Source organism: Bolinopsis microptera, chromosome 2 (assembly GCF_026151205.1).
Source record: "Bolinopsis microptera isolate Bmic1 chromosome 2, MBARI_Bmic_1.0, whole genome shotgun sequence".
Taxonomy (NCBI): Eukaryota; Metazoa; Ctenophora; class Tentaculata; order Lobata; family Bolinopsidae; genus Bolinopsis; species Bolinopsis microptera.
In genome coordinates this window covers 14,486,006-14,510,506 of record NC_087073.1, presented here as the reverse complement: position 1 = coordinate 14,510,506, position 24,501 = coordinate 14,486,006, and the positions used below count along the sequence as shown (strand labels likewise).

The window sequence follows — 24,501 nt, the reverse complement described above, 5'->3', positions numbered from 1 at the left end:
CGGTGTGACTCATAAAAACGTGATTTACACTTGATACTAGGGGAGAGGTAGGATTGTTGCCTGGCATAACACATATCGATATTCTTGTTTTACGAGCTTATTGCTACCTAATTAATAGTAACTGATTTTGAACATGTTTCGTGTTTTTACCAGTCTGCTTTAAACTGTGTTTAAATGTTGTTATGTTATTGGGTTTGAGACAAGGTCGGACGGATAATTATCAGTAATGATTGGTCACAAACCTGGAACATTTGCATAAAATATCCCCTCCCGTAAATAAAACATAGTGTATATTGTAATTTGTATAACTATAAGGCATGATGTCTAGCCAGGAAAACAGTAGCTCATCAGTCCTATATTGACCAGTTAAGCGATTCACAAGAGAAACTGATGAGTACATTCCATCCTAACAATACTAATATATTAATAACATTAGTAGCATTAGTAGGTCATTGACTACTGATTATCGCAAGTCATTATAGTGGTACGTCTATGGGTTTGTAGGTATCAGGAACCTACCAACACTCTTCATCTTCACGTCACACTCACTTGCTCTCTCATATTAACTTTATTGAATTAAACTAAACCTTGTCTTAAACTGCAACAAAATCTAGACCATCTGTTGGCTATAGGCCAATAAAAATAGGTCCAAATGTCACGTGACTCACGCAATTCTGACTTGACAACTAACGAAGTCTACTCTTTACAATACACGAACAAAAAGGACCGCTTCAAAATTAGATGACCATTTGTTGAAGAGTTACGTAGAAGGTTGTCGCTTGTCCGAGACGGACGAGAATAATATTCAGTAATTTAATCTAAACCGTATAAATTAGGATAAAAGATTGTCAGCACTTCTTGTTGAACTCTAATTTTGTACATTAATTATGTATTAGTAGTAAACGTAGTTTTTAAATATGGTTTTGTTGTTTGAATTTTTACCTTACTTCGACCTCAATAATTTTAGGGTTGATTTTGTAGGGTTATTTTAGGGTTTTGTGCTATTTTTGTAATATCGAAATACTTTAAAGTTTATGATAGTACATGTACATTAGTTAATGTAAATGTAACAAAACTCGTTATTGGTTACATGATATATAATACATCTATTAATCGTACGCACTGAACCGGAAAAGAAAACCGAGTCGAGATCGGTCTTAATCCTTGTAATTGATTTCAGCTTAATGTTCACTGTTCGGCCATGAAGCTTGCTATCGTTTTCACTGTGTGCTTACTGCACTCAGCAACACAAAGTAAGATCTCAAATTTCATTCTTAACCCTAATCTAATTTTGAATGATTTTGAATACATAACTAAACTTATCGTGATGAATGATTGCCGCTTATCAGATTTAACGAAGCACCAAGAATTAAAACCCTTTCCCTCTGGTCCAGGTTGCTGGCAAAGTAACACGGGTAGCTTCGATGACTCTAACAAAATCGGACAGAAAGAACTAGTCAACAATGACGACTGTATAAGTTGGTGTAATGAAGAAGAACGTTGTCTAGCAGTGGCTATAAGCCCAGTTCACTGGGCCTACAGGGAGTGTTTTAGAGTAACAGTCACAGACATCACGTCCCGGTCTGGCTGGTCAACAGCTTACAAGTCATGTTTTGGTACCAAGATACCAGGTATGATTCCTTAATTGATCTGTTATTGAGTTGGCAACTGCTTGGGTTAAGTTTAGATTAATTAATCTTCACGACGCAGCGGTTTCGAATACAATCCAATATACATATGTTTCAGACTGCACAGGACTGCCGAGCACGTGGCATCACGTGACAACTCCCACCAAGTTCCCAATACAACACAGTACAATAGTAACTGTGAACTGCAGTCCTGGTTTTATCAACAGTGGGGGAGATGTGGTGGTGTGTTCAGGAGAGAGGGAGTTTTCCGGGGACCCGCCCATCTGTACATCAGGTCAGTTCACTGAGAGTGGAGCCCAAGGCATTTGTGTTTCAGGTAACTTGTTCGGCAATAGGTATTATCGGATAAGGTAAGTATAGGAGGGGTGCTGTTACGCTGGCTATTGGCACATAATATCTTTATACCTCAACTATTAGCATATAGTTAGAAGAAAGTCTTAACTCAGATATCATATTGATGGTAGGAGGATTATTGTATTACTAGTGTAACCCGTGCCTACGGCCAGGACTTCACTATCGCAGTTGAATTGCAAAAGTATAAACAGTGCTAAGGTTACAATTGTGCAAAAGTATGAACTTACTCAGTTGAAACCGGTCCCATTAGAGAAAATTTAATTCTGAGCGCCCAACACGCAATACGTATCCAATAGTAATACTTAATAGGCTCCACTGCCAATTTACCTAATTATGTACAAAGCAGTAATTAGGGGACCTGTAAATGGGGAGAGAGAGACTGAGAGAGTGAGTGTGAGAGATAAAGTGAGACACTTTAGTATCACATTTGGGTTACAAAACCAATCAATTAAACCACTTACCAACGGCCGATTTAACAAATATTTTCTTATTGGCTTCGTCAGAATAACTATCCCATTCTCATTAAACTATATAAAAAATAAGTATAAAGAATAAGGAAAAGGAACGGGAATGAAGCCAATACCAGAAGTGAAACCCCACCAAAGAATAATTGATCCTTAGGTAGACCTGGTGAAATAAAGTAACTGAACTGTAAGTTTAAGAAAAGACGGAAGGAATAAAGGAGAGAGGAAATAATGTTATGTGAACATCATCAGCAGATGACTTGGCACACCGGTTTCGGGGGTTTAATACCTGTACCGGTTTAATGTGCCAAGACCCCCTAGCAATCACTCGTCAGTGATCACCTGTTCACGTTAAATGTGATGTCAAGGATGTCGCTGACATCAAGTATACTGTATTTGTATAGAATACTAGGTCGGTCTTTCAGAAGCTTTCTGAATTTACTCTTCAGGAGTCTGTCATTATAACATCTTGAAAGAAGTGTCCTATAAAGGGTGTTGGTAGAACACAGAAAAGAATCAAGGTCAGAGATAATGGAAGAGTAACGAAGGACCTGACCGTAAAAAACATTATAACCAACAGAAGAGGAAATATTACTGTTAGGAAAGGTGTACATGACCACAGGAAAGTTGAAGTCATCAAGTTTGTTGTAAAGCTTGGTGGCGACGTGTCCGGAGTTATTCATCGAGATGTTGATGTCGAGATAGTTTACGGACTTATTGTCGTCACCACTCCTCTCCATAAGCAGGTCAGGTGGATAAATGGACCTGATTAGGTTAGAGAAATGCAAATAGTTCATGGTGTTGAGGTCGTCGACATATCTGCAGTTTCTTGAGAGGAGCTTAGCGAGACCGAACTTCTTTTCTTTGATTAGGCGTGTCATGTAGTTGAATTCACACTTCCCTAGCGAAAGATCAGCGAACTGGCTACTAGAATTCCCTCCCATGGGAATGCCTTTCGTTTGTCTTAAAATCTGATCCCCAAAACAAACAAAAGTGTTAAACAGAATAAATGTAATAGCTGTTTTGAGTTTATCAGCAGAAAAACATAAGTATCCGTTATATTCCTTTTTAGAGAAAAAATTGTTGTTCTTATACAGAGAAACACAAATAAATTTATTCGTATTACTAAAGAGGAGATCTATTAGCTCGAAAAGCAGTGACTGTACAACCTGAAGGTCTAGATTGGTATACAGAGTGGTAAAGTCGTATACCTGCATATTAAAAATCTCTAGTCTAGGCAGCCTTTCCAGGAACTGTTTAGAGCTGTTAATGCTCCAGTCGCAGTTAATTCCAGTATTGTTGTAGATAGAGTTGCAGTATTTGGAAAAGTATTCTTTTAAAACTTTTAAAGCTTTGTTGGGCTACCGGACAACTGAACCCAATTTGGACTTTTCCTAGACAGGGTAGCTTGGGAAAATAATTATAAACCCAATCAGACTACCTAATTAACTTTGAAACGACAACTGAACCCAATCGTCACTAGAAATCACTAACAGTTTAACAGGTTTCCAAATACCGTTCTAGTTTAGCTGCTGCTTGGTTTCTAGTGCTATAATTTCGGTCTGTTGAGGTTGGTGCTTCGGAGTGGTTGGCAGATCCGGACTTATCTGCTCGTGATTGTTGGACAATTCTGGCGAGTAACATGAGCCAAGTATCCAGCGTGCTAATGGTGCGTTCCATCAGCTTTGGAAGACATGAAACAGTGGAACTATAAGAACGCCCATCAAGATCCGTATCTACAAGGCTAAATTTCAAAGCTAGACGGACACGTTGTCAGAATGCCAGAGACACAGTTTCCAAATTTTTTACTGGATTAGAAACCAAACTATGGGAAGAGACTGAGAGGACGACTCTGTAAAGGCTGGATGGCCTGCGTTCTCGAGGATGCGGCTGACAGGTGTCGATAACATCAGCAGAGACGCAGTAAAACAGTTAGCTCTAACACTAGTGGAACACCGTAGAAGAGATGTGTGTGATGCAGACCACTCCGACGACTAGGAGGAGACCTCTTCAATCTTCATGTAGCATGTATATTGTATAATGTATTAATATTTTACCGGGGTGGAGTTGTGATATGACCTAGGTTCAGTTGTCGTTTTGGGATTTAAGCTGATTGGTCACCCAATTAAGCTGATTGGGTGCCTGTTAACTGCGTGGGAACTAGGTTCAATTGGGTTCAGTTGTCTGCCACCCCTTTGTTGACTACAACTGATATCTGCTTAGTGGTACATTTACTGGCCCCAGCTATAAATCTAGACTTATAAGGATTCTTGTGAAGTTTAGGAATCCAAAAGATTCTCGGTAGACAAAGGTTGTCCTCAGAAACACGAATATTAAAGCTATCTTTAATGAAGTTCACATGTTCCTGAATAATATCATCCTCTACAGAGTTAACCGGATGATAAGTAGAATTGCCACGACACTCTAGAGAAGTGAGATCGTAGCCAAGTTCGTTGAGAAGGGTTAAAAGATAAAACTTCTTGCAGACAAAAACATAATTATTTGAAGCTTTATCTACGGAGCAAATAATAAAAGAAGAAGAAAGACTGTCGAGATAAGATTTAACATCATCCCTTTGTAGAATGGAATTGTAGGGAGTGAAGTTATTAGGGGAGGAGGAGAGGAAGTTAAGGCGATTGGTGAAGATCCGGGAGACCTCATCTTTCCAATCCTGGAATTCCAAACATGAAAGTCCAACAGTAACTCTTACAGTTTTCTTGATAAAACCGTTAGGAAATTACAAACGTACACACCCACCACCCACCACCTACCACCCACACACCCACACATCCACAGATTTATTGGGATTATTAGTATAGATGCAGAATGCAGAATTAAGTAATAGTTTAGTTTGATGAGTGACAACTAACAAAGAATACAATTGGAATGAAAAATAATTAAAGAAATCAGAAACAAACTCTTATTTACATTTACAATCATCATTATGTATAACAGTGGATTTCCCACCTACGAGTGGTGGCTGAGAGGTGGCGCGCCTGAGAGAATAAATGTACAACTACAATTACATACGCTCTACTCAGTATCAAATTGCTTACTTTCCCGTATTGGATCACATCATATTTCACACAAGAATAAAGAATGTCGTTAACTTATTCACTTGACAACACGAGATAAAGAGAACCCAAATTAAGAGTTACAAGTTCGTTTGGTAGTATGACCATTGGATGTGTCGTCCTAAAAATATCAACATGAATAATGTCTAAAATTAAAGTGTCATCCATTATGCCATTATTACGGCTGATAAGAATAAAGTGACTTAGGAGAGTTTAATTAGGTTTCATCTCGTAAAGTTCATGGTTGTTGTAGATAGTTTCGTTAGGCACTCCAGTAGAAGACAGTGAGGGTGGTTGTGTGATGACGTTTTCAATATATTCATTTTCAGAGTAAACATTAAAGCATTTTCTGAGTACGAATTTCCGTGTAGAAGCTATTGAGAGTAGTACCGTAGTGATGAAGAACACAGCCGCTAGACCCCATCCAACCAACATAGTTGTTTTGTAACCTGACGGTTTAGTTTTTGTTATTCTGCAAGTTCATGGAATTATATTTAGATGTTGTTAAATGAGAACGGCTTGTAGAAATTAAAACTGATGTGATTTCGCAAAATCATGGAGCCCAATTTTACATGTAAAATATTAATTTAACAGTAACCTGAGTCTGGCACAGTTGGTTCAGGTGCAGGTGTGAAGCATTCTTGCGGTTTAACCGCATGATAGGAACTAGTCTGGTTGTCAGGACATGGGTAGCAGGTTCCTTCAATTCCCCAGTTTCCTTCTGTACAGCAGCTTTTACCAGAGAAACACTCTCCCACTCCAGTCGCACTAGTTTCTCCTGGTTCACACACCTCACAATCTTTACCAACACCACCTTCTCCTTCTGTGCAGTTGTATCCAACTCTGGTGATGTTACGAGTATTTAGGACTTTATTTCCATCTTTTAGGACACAGTTTACCACATTTTCGTTGCTCAGAGTAATGTTGAATCCGATCCGGGGTGGTATGGAGGTGGTATAACCAGTCTCGTTTCTTGTCACAGAAATGTTCTCATTTCCACAATCCAGAGTCACCTGTTTTAGTGGCCACCCTTTAACCGTCCACTCAAACTCTGTGACTGTACCATTGTTTTTGTAGTATTCTAGATTTGGTGAGTCGAGGAGAGTTACTGGGTTGGTGTACTGTAGGACGTATGTCTTATTGACACTGTCACCGAAGTTTTTGTTACGGATGGTGCAAATCCATTCTCCGAGATGGTCCAAGGTGATATTATCTATCTCTACCTTAGAGCTGATCTGGTGATCTGCTGTTGTGTTGTCGTAGGTGCTTGTCCAAACTGGAACCGTTGCCTTATCTCTGGTCCACATCACATCAAGATAAGGAGCTCCGGAGCCGGTGCAGGTGAGAGTGTGGGGAGAGCCGAGGGTAACATTTTCTGTTACAAGTTGTTCACCACAAAGTCTTGGTGTGGAATCAGAGCAGACTGATATGTACTTGTATACAGTACATCGTCCCCCACACCTTATCTTCACAGTATCCTTGAGACGCACATCTTTTAACGTTTTCCAATTTGTATCAGTTCCGTAATTGTATTCCAAGCTCTCAGCGTTACCAGGATGACCCATGAATATTTTGTAGACATTTGCATCTAAATCTGATATTTGAATACTCTTCACGATCTCGAAACTAAGCGACTTCGTCCCGATAGGACTGCCTTTCTTTCCGCTGACAACACCATTTTTTCCGGGAATAATCTTGAAAAAAAGTGATTGGTTGTCTTCTTTTTCAGTATTGTCATTGTGAAACCTCAGGAAATCAAATGTTTTGCCGTAATCAGGAGTAAAGGTTTCGAAGCGGGCCGTGATGATTCCTGTTACACTGCCTGATGCAATCCCTTCAACAATGAAATAGGTGTCTGCTATGCTAGAGTGATTCTCCCAGTCTGCGTTGGAATTGCTGTACAAAAATGAGCAAATATTCGGGCAACCTTTTACATTTTCAAACCACACAAAAAACAATACCAAAACAAGAAAACTCCTCATTCCAAAACTTTGCTCCCAAGAAACTAACGGGTTACTGAACAACACGATATATCATGAGCAACATATTTTCCGTATTTCGAGTTTCGCTTCCCTGCGACCACCGCCGCTGCACATACTAATGGTTGTGGTGCAGTAAAACCCTACTCAAGTAACAAATAAAGGGACTTTTCTCAGCTCGCGTTATATATTACCATAGTTCATGCCTTCATAGCCAGTATTGTTTTTTTTTCACGGAAATGTTCTCATTTCCGCATTCTAGTTTAACTTGCTCTAATGGCCACCCTTCAACCGTCCACTCAAACTCTGTGTCGTTTCCATTGTCTTTGTAGTATTCTAGATTTGGTGAGTCGAGGAGAGTTACTGGGTTGGTGTACTGTAGGACGTATGTCTTATTGACACTGTCAGCAAAGTTTTTGTTACTGATGGTGCAAATCCATTCTCCGAGATGGTCCAATGTGATATTATCTATCTCTACCTTAGATCTGATCTGGTGATCTGCTGTTGTGACTTGTGTTGTCGTAGGTGCTTGTCCAAACTGGAACCGTTGCCTTATCTCTGGTCCACATCACATCAAGATAAGGAGCTCCGGAGCCGGTACAGGTGAGAGTGTGGGGAGAGCCGAGGGTAACATTTTCTGTAACAAGTTGTTCATCACAAATTCTTGGTGTGGAATCAGAGCAACCTGATATGAACTTGTACACAGTACATCGTCCACCATTCTTTATCTTCACAGTATCCTTGAGACGCACATGTTGGAAGTTTGCCCAATCTGTACTACTTTCGTACTTGTAGTCCAAGCTCTCAGCGTTACCAGGGTGACCGATGAATATTTTGTAATAATTTGTATTTATATCTGATATTTGAATACTCTTCACGATCTTGTTAGTTAGCGAGGTTCCCGTGGTTGCTAGGTCATTCCTCTTTCCCTAATATAACCTTCACTTTCGAGATTGCATTGGTGAAGAAAAAAAAGTGACTTGTTTTGTTCACCATCAGAATCGTCATTAAGAAACCTCAAGAAATCCCATTTCCTGTCTTTCCCTGGCTCGTCGTAAATATCAGTGAAGGTTTCGAAGCGGGCAGTGATGATTCCTGTTACATTGCCGGGTGTAACAGGGACAATGAAACCAGTTTTTGCTATGCTAGAGTGCTTATCCCAGTCTGACTTAGGATTGCTGTACAAAAATTACCAAACATTCGAGCAAGCTTTTACCTTTTCAAGCGACGCGAAAAACAATATTAAAACAAGTACACTCCTCATTACAAAACTCTGCTCCCAGAAACTAGCAAGCAACAATATATCATGAGTATACTAGTTTTTGTATTTCGAATTTCGTTTCCCTGCTACATACAGCTGCACATCTTATTATATATAAAGCGAGACGATATATCTGAAACTATGCTTGGTGTAGCTCGTTGGGATAGTATAGGAATTCTAGTTCCTATAGTTGGGAATGAGGTAGTTGTCTGTTCACAGATCGCCCTCTAAAACTTACAAGGAAATATTTCCTGTAGATCCTTGGTATATAAGCAACATTTGACAGAACATAGTGTGGAGTGAGCTATGTGCCCATCCTTGGAGAACCCGGTGGATGTCCTTGCTGTACGGCAGTGTTAAACAAGGAACTGAAACCGAGGTGTTCCGTTCAGGCCCTTCAAACTTTGTTTCTGTCTAGTTCTAATGTACCGTCACAATAGTGACTTTAAATATATACATATCTGTTACCATTTTACTGACACCACGACATCAACTTTAACACAACTTTTCGAGAAAACCGTGTGGTGAGAGATATACCATCAAACCTTTTTTGGTTGGGTTGAATGTTTTTATTTCTTTTTGACCAGTATGAAGAAATAAAAATTGGTCAAGGAATAAGAACTTTAGATCCCGAAATTTGGACCCCCAAGTGCTGTCAAAATCACAACATAAATAAATATTATTTTATCTTGACACCGCTTTAGGGTTAGACGGGTTTCTGCTAGTATAAATAATTGAGGTGGCGCAGTAAAATCATACTCAAGTAACAAATAAAGAGATTTATCCTATATTTCATGTCCTTCTTCAGGATTTGATGATACAATGTGGAAGGGGATATCTATCTACAAAAATTAGGAATTAGGAATACCAATTTAAGAATTCATATCTATTTTGGAGAATTGAGCTTGACCGCCCTGCTTACGTTCGAAAGGAAGCGAGTGTCTTCTTCTAGGAAGAAATTAATGATAGCAGTTTTTGAGCGCTAGGCAGTGAATAGGAAATTAGATACAAACATAAACTCTGTCTAGAAGTAGCGTCCAGTACTATATGCATATAATGCATATAGTGCTGGATGTTACCTCTACACAGAGTTTATGTTTGTATCTGTATATAGCATAGGTTGAGCTTGAAAGCTGCGGTTTAATTAACATTATGACTAATATCACTTCTATTTTTTGTTTATATTAGGAGTCGTTCACATCTTACTATATATAAAGTGAGACGATAAATATATATGGATCCATACCATTTTACTGACACCACGGCATCAACTTTAACGCGACTTTCCGCAAAAACCGTAAAAGATATACAACTGAAACTTTTTTGACTGGACCAAATGCTTTAATGCCTCCAAATCAGCATGAAAAAAAATTGGCCAAGAAATAGGAGTTTTAGAGCCCAAAATTTGGACCCCCAAGTGGTGTCAAAATTAGTGGTGCGAATTAGATAGGTAATAATTATTTTAGTCTCTTGGGTCTTGACACCATTTTAGGGCTTTACGGGTTCCTGCTAGTATTATGTAATCAGCCGAGGGGGTGGGTTTCCAAATGATTACGCTAGTGTAATTTTGAAACAATAGCCATGTGTAAAACTGATTATGTAATATGTAAACGACCCCTAAGAGAAGTTGTGAATAGGTCCAATGCAACTTTTCATTCAAAATTTATTTGAAAAAATCTAACTTCTATTGGGTCAATATTACAAGTCGTTTTATGGATTAAAATTAGAGTGTATGCAGAAAACAAACAGTTGGAAGTGCAATCACATTTATTTAACTGTAATTTTCTAACAGATGTTACAAAATTATGATATGAGCAAAATATTGTTAATCAAGAAATAGTAATTAAAATCACTGGAATATATACAGGTTTACACCCTATAAAACGTAGACAAAGGTTTCGAAATTCAAATTAAATCCTCATTGATGATAGTCGAGGCTTTCATTATCAGAGTAAACAAATTATAATACAATAAGACCATTTTATGCTGAACAAGAACACATTAACAGAAATAGCGGAAAATATAACGAGGGAAAAATTGCCGCAGTCTTTAAAACAGAGATTGAGAAACTAAATGGGTGAAATTAAATTTACAAAAAAACGTCCCTGATATAAAGACGTCCCGGGCCTGTATGAAGGCAGGAAGTTGTAAAATACTAAATTATTAATTTCACACTGCTATGATGAATTTCGTGCGATTTTATCAAAGTTTGTTCATCCATACGTTATTTGTATTCGCTTTCTATTTCCACTCAATCCTTTTCGTATGACTTCTGACGTTGAAGCTCTGACATCGTGGAGTATTCTGCTCTCTCGTTGTTGGTAACTGGAACTGTTGGTTTGGTTCTCAGTTTAGAGGAGTCAGATAGTTCCACGCAGGCGTAAGTGTCATCTTCATCTTCAACTGGAACTGTTGGTATGGTTCTCAGTTTAGAGGAATCAGAAAGCTCTACGCAGGCATAAGTGTCATCTTCTTCTTCTATTGGCATATTCCTTGAAATAAGAATAAGTTGTAACTTTAAAAAAATACAGAAAGAAAATGAATTGGCCCATTCGTCAAATCTCTTATATAAAATAAAGAGCTTTGATTAGTAGTAGATCTCAACTGTAATAATAAAACCAAGTTTAGGAATTGGTTCGCTTATATTTGCCCTCTAATTACCTGTTTGCCTTGAACTGGCCGTTGTCATTTCCTGTTTTACCGACTCGTATGTTAGGATAAGCTTTAGGGTTCCTGAAGTAGGATCAGTTGGAATTTAAAGACATATACGAGTTTCCAAAATTATTGTGCGATATTGGCTAAATCAAACTATTAAAATAGAACATTGAAATTAACAAATTTATTTAAACTTTTACCCTTCTTCTTTTATGATAACAGCATAAAGAGGATCTTCCTTCAGTCCGTCCCCGCCATTTTTTGACGACATCTTCCCTGACCGGTTGGCTCTCTTCCCAGTTTCTGGTCTTTCTAGACGAGCGAGCGTACTTTCTTCCCCTTTTTCGTCTTTGTCAGTCGAATGCACTCTTTTCACTTCGTCTAAATTAGCATACGGTGTGTCTTCTTCCACTTCTAAAGATCTGCTGGCCATAGCGGTCATCTCCATTAAGGATCTATCAGTCGAATTAAACTGTTGAGACGTGTTCTCCTTGTCTTTACTTTTACAGTTGTTCCGGGTGAGCGTCTCGTTCATATTAGCGTAAGTACATTCAGAATCATCCAGATCACTTAGAAGTCTTGGAATGGTTCTTTGAACTGGATCGTCAGAGTAGACCGCATTGATTTCCGCAGTTCCTGTAAATCTAGGCTGAAGAGGTTGACCGACTAAGAGTTCTTTTGGTTTCTTTCTGCGGAGGATCAGACAAAGAACAGCAGTCATTATCAAGACAGCTACAAATCCACCAGCACCACCGGCTATAGGAGCAATAAGGTTCTTGTCTGGTGCAGGCGGTACAGTAGGTTCAGGTGCAGGTGTGAAGCATTCTTGCGGTTTAACCGCATGATAGGAACTAGTCTGGTTGTCAGGACATGGATTGCAAATTCCGTCAATTCCCCAGTTTCCTTCTGTACAGGAACTGTTGCCAGCGAAACACTCTCCAACTCCAGCCACACTAGTTTGTCCTGGTTCACACTCTTCACAATCTTTACCAACACCACCTTCTCCCTCTGTGCAGTTGTATCCAACTCTGGTGATGTTACGAGTATTTAGGACTTTATTTCCATCTTTTAGGACACAGTTTATTACGGTCTCGTTTCTTAGAATGATTTTAAATCCAACTCGGGGAGGTATAAAGGTTCTATAGCCAGTATCGTTTTTTTTCACTGAAATGTTCTCATTTCCGCATTCTAGTTTAACTTGCTCTAATGGCCACCCTTCAACCGTCCACTCAAACTCTGTGTCGTTTTCATTGTCTTTGTAGTATTCTAGATTTGGTGAGTCAAGGAGAATTACTGGGTTGGAGTACTGTAGGACGTATTTCTTATTGACACTGTCACCGAAGTTTTTGTTACGGATGGTGCAAATCCATTCTCCGAGATGGTCCAAGGTGATATTATCTATCTCTACCTTAGAGCTGATCTGGTGATCTGCTGTTGTGTTGTCGTAGGTACTTGACCAAACTGGAACCGTTGCCTTATCTCTGGTCCACATCACATCAAGATAAGGAGCTCCAGAGCCGGTACAGGTGAGAATGTGTGGAGAGCCGAGGGTAACCTTTTCTGTTACAAGACGTTGTTCACCACAATGTCTTGGTGTGGAATCAGAGCAGACTGATATGTACTTGTATACAGTACATCTTCCACCATTCTTTATCTTTACTGTGTCTCTGAGACGCACATCTTTTAACGTTTTCCAATTTGTATCAGTTCCGTAATTGTATTCCAAGCTCTCAGCGTTACCCGGATAACCCATGAATATTTTGTAGAAATTTGCATCTAAATCTGATATTTGAATACTCTTCACGATCTCGAAACTAAGCGACTTCGTCCCGATAGGACTGCCTTTCTTTCCGCTGACAACACCATTTTTTCCGGGAATAATCTTGAAAAAAAGCGATTGGTTGTCTTCTTTTTTAGTATTGTCATTGTGAAACCTCAGGAAATCAAATGTTTTGCCGTAATCTGGTGTAAAGGTTTCGAAGCGGGCCGTGATTATTCCTGTTACACTGCCTGATGCAATCCCTTCAACAATAAAATAGGTGTCTGCTATGCTAGAGTGATTCTCCCAGTCTGCGTTGGAATTGCTGTACAAAAATGAGCAAATATTCGGGCAACCTTTTACATTTTCAAACGACACAAAAAACAATACCAAAACAAGAAAACTCCTCATTCCAAAACTCTGCTCCCAAGAAACTAACGAGTTACTGAACAACACGATATATCATTACATGAGCAACATGTTTTCCGTATTTCGAGTTTCGCTTCCCTGTGACTGCCGCCGCCGCACACATTAATGGTTGTGGTGCAGTAAAATCCTACTCAAGTAACAAATAAAGGGACTTTTCTCAGCTCGCGTTATATATTACCATAGTTCATGCCCTTCTTCAGGTATCGATGACACAGCACTGGTGGGAACGTTGTAATGTCAACTATTAGAAAATGAAACATCTATAAAAAGCACAAGTTCCTTAGATAATTTACTGTGTTATATGTATTGTAACCAGATATGCAGTGTGTGTACTGTGTTTGATAAGCGTGACTGAATTAGTAAATTTAGTGGACAATCTCGTCGAAATGCTATGTGCAAGTTTCGTTAAGAATAAGAGAATGTATTGGAGCATCGAATTTCGATGATCGAAAACGGGTGCAAACTTGTCGAAGTTTTCCCTCTAATCGCTCAAACGGGAAAGCTCAAAGCTATGTATTAAGATTCAAACAAGAACTGTAGTAAGTCTACATTTGTTAATCTCTTGTGACCGAGAAATTTACCTGTGACGTGAGGTCCACAACACCTGGTAACACTAATCCTTTTGGATGGAGATCTCGCCATGTAACATCAAACATGTATGGTAACATCATGAGTTGCGAGTCAAACTGTAGATATAACAGAGACACAATTCACAAAGCTTTACCTACAGAATATGCACAACTTTTTAACTGCTAACCATGAGAACAAAGATAATTTCCCTGTGATTTTGCAATAAAACTTTCGGGAGAGTTATGTCCGTACAGTCGGGCCGGAATCGAGTACGTGCAGCTAGCTGGCCTAGCTTAGCAGATCGCAGCTAGACATAATGCGCGCAGAACACGTTAGTATGTGAAAACAGCGCGCGCGTATATTTGGTTGAAAACAGTATACTACCTTTCACGATTTGATAGGGCGATCGCGTGCTCCTGTAACGATACAACCTTCCACTACAGCTTCATGTCTCTGGATTATTAAAGACGCCCACTTTCCCAGTGAACGGGTATTGTGGAACATGATTATGTCACCAACATTGGCGAAACTAAACATGATGCTGCTCACTCTTCACGTTGCAAAATTTCGCGCCATAACAGAAATTTGCGGATTATCCTCGAGCTGTCCGATGGTAAGTCGGGTGGGTCTCCATCATTCCGAGAGTAATTCAGACGTAGAAGTGCAGAGAGTGGGAAGGGGAGGGGAGGGAGGATGGGGGGGGGGGGGGGGGTGGGTTACAAGGCAGTGCCCATGTGAAATTCCTACTCGCTGAACAATTTGGATAATTATAACTTGAACCTCAATACTCCGCGGTGACCAGGCGTCAAAGCTAAATGTATTGTATAGTTTTGATAACAAGCGAACAGTACACAGTACATATCATATTTGGGTGAAACATATTGTGAGTCAACACAAAGACTAAAGAAGGAAATACAACGTCATCACAGTTCACACACACACATTTATATTGTATTCACATTGTTTCTTTATTCGTAGTGCTAAGTAGGAATAATACCTCGCCACTTTAAAATCACAATAGTAGGTAATTAATTAATTTGAGTACAGGATATTTTTATTCATACCTGCAACAATTATTCCAGACATTATTAGCAAGATCATTCTAACATCACTTTCTGTCTATTCAGAAAATATATGTTATATTTAGCGGGGCAAATGGAATTATTTTTAACATTGGACACCAATATATCAGTTGTATACTATTAACTGTAGAGCATTACCTTAATGAATGGACATATTATGACAGTCCGACAGGTTACACATATCTATTGTCATGTAAGTAACACTTATTAGCTATTCTGATGAAATCAGAACAGTACACATGACCAGGAAGGTAGCAGGTTAAATTAACAATGCTTTTAGTTGCAATGAGTTGCTTCATTAATGTGCATCTGCAAATGAAGCTGATCACTGTTTTTATAGCGCAGTGTGAATTAAGCAAATATTTAATGCTGCTACCGCTTATATGTGGGACAAGAAATAAACATTTATAAAACGAATATTCTATATTCGAAGAGTTTATCTAATTAATTATTAGATCTAAAATGTACAAAACAAATTACAGAAATATGCATAATGTCAGCATCACACATTTGCTTCTTCACAATCAGTCAGAACATGATTATCCTCCGTTACCCTCTCCTCAAGTGGAGTTAATTCACATGTTTCCAGTACCACTGGCTCGGCACATATCTCCGTGGGCATCACAATCACACTGATCAGACGCCCGTTTTCAGTTCTAGGCGACCCTTTCCGCAGCTGAACTTGTCTGAGCCTATCTACATGTGCTAGCCGGCTCTTCTCCATAATCCTCATTGAGCTGTTCGTTATCTTCCGGGACGGCTCCCCACATTTAATCAAACGCAACACAAACTTCTTAAAAGAAGTGTTAGTAAAGTAATATATAAAGACATTGGCCCAGGAGTTTATGTAGAGCATGAAGTACGTCATGACAACAAACCCATCAGGGAGGATATGAGGATCACTCACTAAAAAGGGCATGAGATACTTGACAGTGTAGGGCATGTAGGAGATAAAGAACATGCACGTCAGACACACTATCATCAGTAGGTTGGAAACTCTGACATTTCCCCGTCCCTTCTTCTTGACAATGTAGAGTATAGCAGCGTTAGAAGCCAGCAATATACCACTAGGTGTCATACAGCAGACCAGAGAGCAGGTCAGATCTACCCCGCTCCAGTACACAGCTAGATCTAACCCGTGATGATAATCACAACTTCCTTTGTACAGATCCAGCTCCATGTATCTGGGGTCGTCTGTTTTTATCAGGTTTGATACGAAGTAAGCAGTAGGGTGCAGGAATGAGAACCCCCAGATAAAGATTGTTAGTTTGTAAGCAGTTCTGGTGGTGATGTCCAGTGTTTTTAGGGGGAACTGACATCTCATCCACTTGTTAACAGATATGAGGGTGATAAAGAAAATGGTGGCTATAGCTGGAGGATACTGCATGTAAGTGGTAAAGTTACAGATCCCCGGCCCTAACACCCACTTGTTACCATTCAGTAACGTTATTAAAGTGGGTAACACCCATATCAAGTTAAAATAGATATCAGACACAGCCAAGTTCTTGATAGTCAGCAGGGACAGTTTATCAATTCTGAAGGCACGAGAGTAGATCCCAACTAAGATGACAGTGTTGCCAATAAGAGCAGAAGCCAGGGACCATGATGTCCAGACGGTGAGGATGAAGAGTTCGGTTTCTGAGCGGGTGTAGTTGTTTTGGTGGGGTGGGGTGGGGCGGGAGGGTGTGCTGTACACGGAGTCGTTTAGCATTTCCTAGTAGGGTGGTTAGTTAGAACTACAAGTTCGACAACTGGTAAACTGGGTAAATCTCGATATCTCGATATATCATAATATTTATTTTAACGATTTGAACAAGCAACAGTTATGGCAACTCGCTCCTATCTAATTAAAATAGGAGTGATTTATTTAGATATTTTAATGAATTGATATCTTATTTTAACTGCCGCAGCAATTGCAGCCAATAATGCATTTCCTGGAAGTTTGCCTTAATGATTTTCTAATACATTTTTAGTAACAAAAGGGCAGATCAATTAAGCCTCGGCACCAAAAAGCCGACCACCAAAAGCTAATATGATATGTACTATTCAAAGCAAATTATCATGAAAAGATATCTTAAACAACTATAGCGACATATTACAGACGAGCTGAGGCAAGCAACTGGGTACTTAGATAAAGATATGGGTATAGGACGCTGCGGCGGAAGTCACTGCGGCGGTGGACGGTACAGCGGAGGACGGTACAGCGGAGGACGGTACAGCGGAGGACGGTACAGCGGTAGTTTCCAAAAAGGTTGGACGGTACGGCGGATCACATGACACCCACTTTACTTTGGACAGTACGGCGGTACTACTACTACTAGAAACTGTACCTATAAGATAGACCTAGCACTGCTAATATAACAAAATCGATTAGCTATAAAAAGTTATATTTTCCTCTTTGTTACTTCGAAATTAAATTAAATTAAAATTAAATTGGATAAAGTTTAACATATACATTGTGATTACTAAGAGCAGTTCTTGTTCCACTTTCTGGTTCGTATCAGATCACGTCCGGTCTGCACAACGGTGGTTAAGCGAGTGCACGATGAGCTTGTTACGGTGAGATCTCATATCACTGCGCCGAGATGCAATGGGTAATAACAAGGGCATAAAAAAACGTCACGAAGAAGAGAGGTTGCTCAGTGAAACGTAGATAATGATAGAGGCAAACAGTATATAAAGCGGATCAAAGTTGAGGAGATTATCTCATTAGCACTACCATCTCCAGTACTGCAACACTACAACTTGAGTACAACAGCTACAACGATGTTCGATGAAGATACGGTGAAGGTGGTCAGAGGGAGAACTGCTAAGAGTCAGAACCTTCTACACCGTGGTTTCCGCTACTCCAAAGATGGAAAGCCGACTCTGGATGGACGACAGGCTTAAAGGTGAGTGAAGAAGAACGACAGATGCAAGGGACGACTCTACACCCTCAACGGATCCCTGGTGTCAGTCACCCAGCCTACTTCCAGACGACATGGATCCAGGGACTCATCACCTCCTCTGGTACTGGACGAGCAAAGTTCCCTCCACTCTCCTGGAACGCTTACGATCGGACCCACTTCCACATGAACAGAACGAACAACTTCGTGGAGTCCTCGAACAAGAAGTTCTCCACTACCCTTGGACACTCCAACCCCATTACGAAGATGATGTCTTGACTTACCTGGATCTGCTCAGAAGTGTTATGTGAACTATTGATTGCTGTAACTTCTTGATAATGATTTGTGGGATTTTAACTTTTTGATTTTCAACAACTCAATATTCTCGATTTACATTGTCTGCAAAGCCCTGAATAAAAAAAATGAACAACTAAACTAACAAGAATTATACAAAAATAAAGAAAATAAAAAATAAAACTTATAATGCGAATCTAGAACAAAACTTAGAAACAAGTTGAATGTGTAAGTTCTGTCTTAGGTACAGTTTCTAGTAGTAGTAGTACCGCCGTACTGTCCAAAGTAAAGTGGGTGTCATGTGATCCGCCGTACCGTCCAACCTTTTTGGAAACTACCGCCGTACCGTCCTCCGCTGTACCGTCCTCCGCTGTACCGTCCACCGCCGCAGTGACTTCCGCCGCAGTGACCGGTTCCCAAAGATATTTTATGAGACGCAATGAGAACACTTATAATGCTGGCCAGGTATAATGTGACCACAAGTCACAACCCTATTTTACGAGGAGTATCTTGCATTAACAACAACACGCGAATTCAATCCAATTCTTAGTTTAATCCAATACAAGGTACAAGGTAGTAAGAAGTGAGATATCTTAACACCTGTAGTAGTAATAATATGGAGATTACTAGTATAGTTGTAGTAATAATATGGATATTTTAGTACGAGGTCTCGGGTAATTGCAATACTCACCACCCCTCAACACACGTGACCACCCCGCAACACACGTGACCACCCCGCAACACACGTGACCACCCCTCAACACACGTGACCACCCCTCAACACACGTGACCACCCCTCAACACACGTGACCACCCCTCAACACACGTGACCACCCCTCAACACACGTGACCACCCCTCAACACACGTGACCACCCCTCAACACACGTGACCACCCCTCAACACACGTGACCACCCCTCAACACACGTGACCACCCCTCAACACACGTGACCACCCCTCAACACACGTGACCACCCCGCAACACACGTGACCACCCCTCAACACACGTGACCACCCCTCACCACACGTGACCACCCCTCAACACACGTGACCACCCCTCACCACACGTAACCACCCCTCAACACACGTGACCACCCCTTCAACACACGTGGCGTGGGAGTACTGATTAGTGTCAACATGTCTCTACGACCTTCGCTTTTGGCGCAGTGAATCTCACGCTTCAGCGCAATGCGCAAACTCCTGCAGGAACTTCCCGACATTGTAAAGACCTGAGACCTCGACTAAAGTTAACCATTTTCTGCTGTTTATATTAGAGGAGCACACATTTAGAACTCCTTCCATACTCCTTCATGACTAAATTGACGATTTAGAGAATTTTACCTGTATAAGAAACGCTATAAAAATGGGCGTGGCCCATGACGACATTATCCGAAACACTAGAGTCAAAAAATTTTTTTGGTTGTTCCTGACCCTATAGAGCAACTAATAAGATAGAGTCTCTAATTATTTGAACAACTTTTGGTAAAATGAACCGGTCTAATGTATAATGTGAACAATAACAACCCCGATTTACCGCAGATTACCCCCAAACTCCGAGGTAAAACGGGGTTTAGTAACCAGTAGCTTGAAATAATGTATAATAGATAATAAAATATATTTTGATGTCTCTAAGAAACAAGGTACACAATATAATAATCATCAGGGCCAACAGCGAAATAATCTTATAGCGCATGTAATTAGGATGATAAAGAAACTAAGACTCTTGAAATTAATAACACCGGTGGACTGCGGAGCAATTTTATACAGCGTAAATAAAACCAAGGAAGGAGAATAAGTTTCGAGTGTAAATTACCAAAATTATCAAAATTATACCAAGCTGACTGGCTGACTGCAGAAAGTGCCTTCTATCACTATTACCAACGTTTACATCACAATACAATGATAGAAATATAATATTGCTGACTCATTTACCCTCATTAGCTGTTCACTGCTTTGTTCTAATACCGCTTAGAGCTACAACTTTCAACAACTTTTACCAGTTAACTAGATTTAGATCCTTAGTGTTCAGATAACAATGTTTACAGAGCAAACTCTAAATATTTGCGATGATATTTTAATTGGTCGCGTGAAGATTATCTGATTCCCACGTACAAGTTGGAACTAAGCTGAGGGGTAGTCACTAGTATACCACTCATCAGAGGTCCATACTATTATTATACTGGAGCTAATAGGGCAAACTCAAGACAAAAGGAGATTGGGGAGCTGAACATGACGGTGGTGATCAAGCGGTTATATAGCATTTAACAATTGCAGTTCCTGAACAAAACAATATCAGTTATATCATCAAATTTGTAATCAACTTGTGAGGTATCTAGTATGAAATTGCTCCGATCTACTGAAACCCTGGCAATATAATTCATCTACTGGCGAGTGCTGCTTTCTCAAATGGGTACTACCTAGCAATTAATCGTGGATTTCTCGGAAAGGGAGCAAATACCTGAACAGTGCTCGGCCCGTGAAACTCGACTGAATTCTGTTCAACAATTTGATTCAATAAGATCAAAAAACACTTTTTTCCAATCTTAACTTAATTGTCTTTCCTCTCTAATGCTATTATCTACTACGTTTTTTCAGCGACAAAATGGTGCATCACACCCCATAACTATCAGAGGAGTGAGATCAATTTTTGAGACATTTAAAAATCTATAATATTATTAACCCAGAGTTGAATTTTATTTCGTTGTCATATTCATTCACTAAGATGCTACCCAGCACACTAAAATGTTGTTAATGTTAGTTTCTAAACTCACACACTAACACTAGCTAACATTACCCACTAAATCCTGTGTACTGGTTACACACCTAATAACTAATGATACAAGTCTCGTGATGATGAGCAGAAATCAAGCTCTTCACAGTCACTAATTCTCGTTCAGTTTCTCATACAATTCACAGTGACGGGAGTGTGGTAATGTGATTTGTGCCCAGGAGAGATGATGTGAAATTGTGGGTATTAAGTATTGTATAGTGGGGTAATGGTGGTAGTAATGTCATGGTAGTATGGTCAGTAAATGGAGCATTGTGCTTTACTGGGCGAGAGTTAGACATTTCACTCAATTCAATGACATTCAAATATTTTAAGGTAAAAGTAGGGAGACAAGGCTAAATGGATCAGCATTACTTACATTACATTGCATTGTAACATGTGTAATGGTGATCAAGTAATGGTTGAAATGAGTTTACTGAAATGAGATATTTTTAAAGGATGGCATTAGAGGGCACACCTACAATTTAACATCGCATATCAAACCACAATGACTAATACTTCAAACTTGTCACAAAGCGGACACTAAATCTCATAGACAAATTCAAAATATTAAAGCCCATAAATATGCAAAGTGGTTCGATAAGGGTCAAAATGTTATCCAAAATATGTATTAAAGTTCAGAAAAAGTGACATTTCTCTCCAACAAAATAAAATACGAAAATGAAACCAATTTCGAATACCAGTACAAACGTATTTTGGTAAAAACTAATTCGCACCTCAAAGGTTCAGTCAAACAAGCGCCTAAATTAGGACAAATTTAAACCAGACTTCCAAAAAACTAAAACTAACCCTATTGGACTGTGGACGCGCTTCTTGGAATCTTAAACCTACAATATACGTCACAAACTTGCCTAATTTTAGCTAAATTAATCCGGTAACAGCTCAGGTTAATAATTGGTCCAGACCGATAGAAATTAGAGGTCAGATCATACGGAGCCCGAAATCAAAACTGGTAAAATTAAAGGCTTGACCTGACAACACCTGCACAACGTTAAGAGGTCTCCAAATTAAAGTCACCACAAAATATAATTTGCGACCAAAATCAGCAGATTTGGGGCTACTCCGCCAAAATATCCAGCAACCAATGACCTCGTCTCCCAAACAATATGATAAATATGTAACCTCAGGTAGGAGGCAGGATTCAGTCTATGCTTTGTACTATCATGGGAAAACTAAACTACTCGCAGTTAAACTCACACTAGTATTTCCTAAGCGAGTCTCAAGTGAGAGCAACTAGAGATTTGTAAACATGACCGATTAAACACTCATATAAAACATGTAGTCTCATACTACGCATGATGAATTGTGAGAGCTTTGTAAGTCAAATGCATCTTGAGCGTCCAAAGGAGAATGAACTAAGGTAACATGTAAATCAGCCGCTTTCAGAAAGAAAGGTCGAGAACTACAGGTGCACGGGTAGGAGAGATAGTGGTAATGAATGATAAGAGACATGTTATCTTCAAGCCTACCAGATGCAGTACCAAAATGTCACGGTAACTAACGAAGTAAGAACGAAGGAAGAAAATGAAGGATTATCTCATTATGTAATGGGGACATTATACCAAACACGTGATAATTAAATAATCATTCCGTAAAACAGGAACTAAACAGTATTTCACGAGTAATCATCAAAAGTAACGTAGCGTGAAAATATAACTTAAACAATTACGCCATAAACCTGTCATTAGTAACTCCAAATAATGCTTTAATCATTATTTAACCACCGTCGTGTGACTTTACCATTCTCTCAAAACTGAGAATGAAGACAAATTTAACTAACGATCTCGGGAATACTCGACAGTCGACTCTAAAAATAACTTGAAATTGGTTCTCCTGAAACGAGTAATTGTTTTAAGATAGTTAACGTGAAAGGTTTTAAAGGTTGTCCTACGATGTCAACAGTCGGGCCCGCTTTGAGAAGAGGGGCTATAGGTGGCAGAGAATCTTCTGAGTTTGCAACAAGTTTAATAAGCATGAATATAACGTTTGTTATAACTGAATAAGTCAAATGATAACGGAATTGACGAACGACCAGTAATCTATTAACATTTTAAATGGTGAAATGGCAATTAGAAGACTAAGGATGATCAGTGTACGCGATAAACAGTGTCATTACCTGGATAAACTGCAATAGTAATAGTAATAACAATTAACAATTAATTTCGCTATTAAATTTATCGCAAACAATCCTAAATCTATACGAAAAATCCTGCTTTATTTAAAATTAAATCGTAGCCCCAGAATCGGTAGATAGTTACAAACTACCTCTCACAACACATCAGAAGTAACTTGTTAGTAGAGTAGAAGAAGACAAGTCGATCCTTAAAGACAGAACTAAAGCTTTATAAATAAGTTAAGCTTCAGTGACTCCTGGAGTAGAAGGCGGCTTTCTGTCGTCACCTTATAACTTAGCAGGTGGTTACTCTTTAAACACTGTGAAACACTGGTCAACATTGACACTAAACCTTTTTCTGTCAGGCGAGGGTAATGTGGTAATTGTATAACTGTTGACATCTTGTGATTTGTGAAAGACAAACGTGAACAAAACACAAATGTTTGATTGTGCCTGGTGCCATGTCACCTTTTTAAACCTACCCAACTAGTAGGTTGTCAAATATTGCCGTGTAGTTAACAGGTTAGTTAACGGGTTACACCTCTTAGAACCGTGTCAGTGAAATTACTTGCTTTGTCGCAACTTTCGGGAGATGTATTTTAATGTCGATATATTTTAATGTTGCCATGGGGTGGCAAGTCCCCATACATCATGGTCCGGTAGTTTCATTGCGTCCTAATATACTCAGTGTAATAAATTCAGCGGAACGAACACAACAGATGGAGACAACGTACGAATCAGAATCGAATGCTTGTAAATGGAACCGTGAGAGGAAATGATTGCTTATTGTAAGGGATTAAGTAGAACAAAAATAAAATGCTAAATACAGGAGTTAGGACTGACTATTATCATCTAGGTATCCACGTTAAGAACAGAATATTCTATGGTTGGATCATTTTTACTCATCGGGAAAGACGATCAAACAAAATTAGAACGTTGATCTGCCGCGCCGGTCTTCGGTCTTAGAAACAAGCAAAAAATCTTAATTTACCAGTCTCAGCACTCATCAGAGGGATAATTTTTACAAAGAGAAAAACTTTGATCTAAAAAGTAAAATTGTTTTATCTGTTGGATGAATGGTAGAAAAAGATTAATTTACGACGAAGCAACATTTTCCAGTTCGTCCTGGAGTCTGGAACTCAAGTC

At 39.4% G+C, this 24,501-nt stretch overlaps 5 protein-coding genes across 6 annotated transcripts in view; 1 reads left to right on the top strand and 4 right to left on the bottom strand.

The window, feature by feature from the left end:
• Window positions 1-24,501, top strand: part of LOC134826226 (FYVE, RhoGEF and PH domain-containing protein 4-like) — a 434,713-nt gene that overhangs the window by 269,853 nt on the left and 140,359 nt on the right. The window lies entirely within an intron of this gene.
• The window catches only part of LOC134826554 (diacylglycerol lipase-beta-like), a 54,266-nt gene that overhangs the window by 16,564 nt on the left and 13,201 nt on the right, over window positions 1-24,501 (bottom strand). The window lies entirely within an intron of this gene.
• On the bottom strand, window positions 5,721-8,241 carry LOC134811984 (uncharacterized). Its single transcript, XM_063819152.1, has 4 exons — window positions 8,206-8,241; window positions 7,826-8,058; window positions 6,140-7,437; window positions 5,721-5,990 (listed from the first exon to the last, which is right to left on the bottom strand). Exons 1-4 carry the CDS (start codon window positions 8,239-8,241, stop codon window positions 5,755-5,757), a joined length of 1,803 nt encoding a protein of 600 aa, XP_063675222.1. The 3' UTR covers window positions 5,721-5,754.
• On the bottom strand, window positions 10,692-13,855 carry LOC134826555 (uncharacterized). The gene is made up of 3 exons (XM_063838955.1): window positions 11,637-13,855; window positions 11,443-11,514; window positions 10,692-11,273 (listed from the first exon to the last, which is right to left on the bottom strand). The coding sequence occupies exons 1-3, from the start codon at window positions 13,604-13,606 to the stop codon at window positions 11,033-11,035; spliced, it is 2,283 nt and encodes a 760-aa protein (XP_063695025.1). The 5' UTR covers window positions 13,607-13,855; the 3' UTR covers window positions 10,692-11,032.
• LOC134811983 (probable G-protein coupled receptor 174) lies at window positions 15,779-16,987 on the bottom strand. Its single transcript, XM_063819151.1, has one exon. It carries the CDS (start codon window positions 16,985-16,987, stop codon window positions 15,779-15,781), a length of 1,209 nt encoding a protein of 402 aa, XP_063675221.1.